Below are 2,072 nucleotides of genomic sequence, written 5' to 3'. Positions count from 1 at the left end.
ATGTCTGCCTATGTGTCAATTCTTAAATAGTTGCAACATTTCGCTACCCTAGTTGCCCAGTTCTTAGTTTTGAGGGTAAAATTTACAGGAAAATGACCGCCAAATTTTGGTGACTATCAAAGCTTCTGTGTCCTGGAAACTGCTAGTTTACATTTTTTGTGCCTTTAATTAACATTTTTTCCGTAAAATTAACTCTAAAAAGAAAAGATTTTAAATTAACATAAATATCGTTGAATCAAAACACAAACTCAATAAAGATCGACCAACGTGTAGAAAAATTTTGGATTCTTCGATTTTCTTTAATTTTGACGAGCGCCTGATTTTACCGCTATGCCTCACAATATGGGGGGGGGGGGGGATCTGAAACAGGAGAAAACCGTGAACTTTGAACCTGTTGTACGTACCAGGGTCACAATGACGTCAGCTTCCACGGGTCTGACCAGATCCCGACGCCCAACATTGACTTCCTGGCGTATAACGGTGTGATTCTGAACAACTACTGCCTCAGTCCCATCTGTACACCCACACGGAGCGCTCTACTTACTGGCAGACATCCTATACATACTGGTGGTTGTTGTTGTCGTTGTTGTTGTCGTTGTTGTTGTTGTTGTTGTTGTTGTCGTTGTTGTTGTTGTTGTTGTTGCCGTTGTTGTTGTTGTCGTTGTTGTTGTTGTTGTTGCTGTTGTTGTTGTTGTTGTCGTTGTTGTTGTTGTTGTTGTCGTTGTTGTTGTTGCTGCTGTTGTTGTTGTTGTTGTTGTTGTTGTTGTTGTTGTTAATTCTGCGGGTCGGGGGCTGAGGAAGCGAATAATACTTAAATTGATAGAGAAAAGGAAGGACATTATGTAAAAGAGATGAATGAAGGAAGAGAAAGATGAATCTTAGCGAGAGATAGACAGATATAGAGTGAAAGAAACAAGAGTTCAAAGATGAACATTTATGTTACAAAATTATTCACTTAAAAGAATTAATGTTTACCAAAAAAAACCTATCATTGCATAAACGTAATTTGTGTATGTGTTGAGTCATCATGTCAATATTTCAAGCGGTTGGTGGTTGGCGGGTGCTCTGGTGTGGTTTGCTCCTTCTTTCCTGTCAAACATCTATTGTCCTTGTCTCTCCTCCTTCTTTGGTGTGTATGGTTGGTTTTTTTCCATAGAGGTTTTACGGCGCTCGCAACTGCATAAGGTCATATGAGCGCCAAGGGGTGGATGTCAACAGAGAAATCCTTACAGGGAATCAGACTTACTCTGCTCACCTCTCTAGCTTCAACGGCACAAAGTCTGCTTCGACTATCCAGGCACCCCGGAAATAGCGGGTCTCAAGAGTGTGACAAACATACAAAAGAAGTAGAGGAAAATGACGATAATAAGGATTAGGAAACAAAAAGCAGCAGTTCCCTGTTGTAGATCAGGCACAGTTATGAGTGTGACATTGTTGAATCAGCCCATTTACAATTACAATTCTATTGTGCAGAAGAACTCCAGATGTTAATGTCCCCCCCCCCCCCCCCCCCCCAAACCCACTTTGGGAATGGCCTAAAGACACTTCAGTCAGTAGCACTGCCCCGGGTTTTTTGTGTATGTTACTCTTTCACACTTATATGACCTTATTGCGTTGCAAGTGTCGTAAAACTCTTACTAAAATTTTAAAAATATGTCCGGGAGCCGTTGTACTTACATCTATTTGACTGACACATTGAGGTGTGGGGCAGCTGATTTTCATTTTTTCCTTCTCAGGTATGCAACATGGCGTCATATTGGGAGCTGAGCCATACGGACTTCCTCTGAGAGAGACGCTACTGCCTCAGTATCTGAACACACTCGGATATCGCTCAAGAATTGTTGGGAAGGTAAAGGAAGTTATTCGTCTCTCGTTCGTGTGTTTGGGAAGCATGCGTGTGTCTCAGTCAAAGATGTTATATTTCGTACAAGAGTTCGTGACAGTGATGCCCCCCCCCCCTCCCCAAAACACTTAAACAAAGATGTTATATTTCGTACAAGAGTTCGTGGCAGAGATGTCCCCTACTTAAACAAAGATGCTATATTTAGTGCTTGAGTTCGTGGCAGTGATGC

General features: G+C 41.7%; 1 protein-coding gene across 1 annotated transcript in view; it reads left to right on the top strand.

Annotated features, from left to right (window-relative positions):
- Positions 1-2,072, top strand: part of LOC101846360 (arylsulfatase I) — a gene marked incomplete at both ends in the record, with an annotated part of 30,998 nt that overhangs the window by 6,412 nt on the left and 22,514 nt on the right. The window contains 1 exon segment of the mRNA XM_013084184.2: positions 1,737-1,849. Coding sequence (XP_012939638.1) covers positions 1,737-1,849 — 113 coding nt within the window.

The sequence above is a fragment of the Aplysia californica genome, unplaced genomic scaffold, assembly GCF_000002075.1.
Source record: "Aplysia californica isolate F4 #8 unplaced genomic scaffold, AplCal3.0 scaffold00276, whole genome shotgun sequence".
Taxonomy (NCBI): Eukaryota; Metazoa; Mollusca; class Gastropoda; order Aplysiida; family Aplysiidae; genus Aplysia; species Aplysia californica.
The sequence above is the reverse complement of the archived record's forward strand: the minus strand, read 5'-3'. Positions and strand labels throughout refer to the sequence as shown.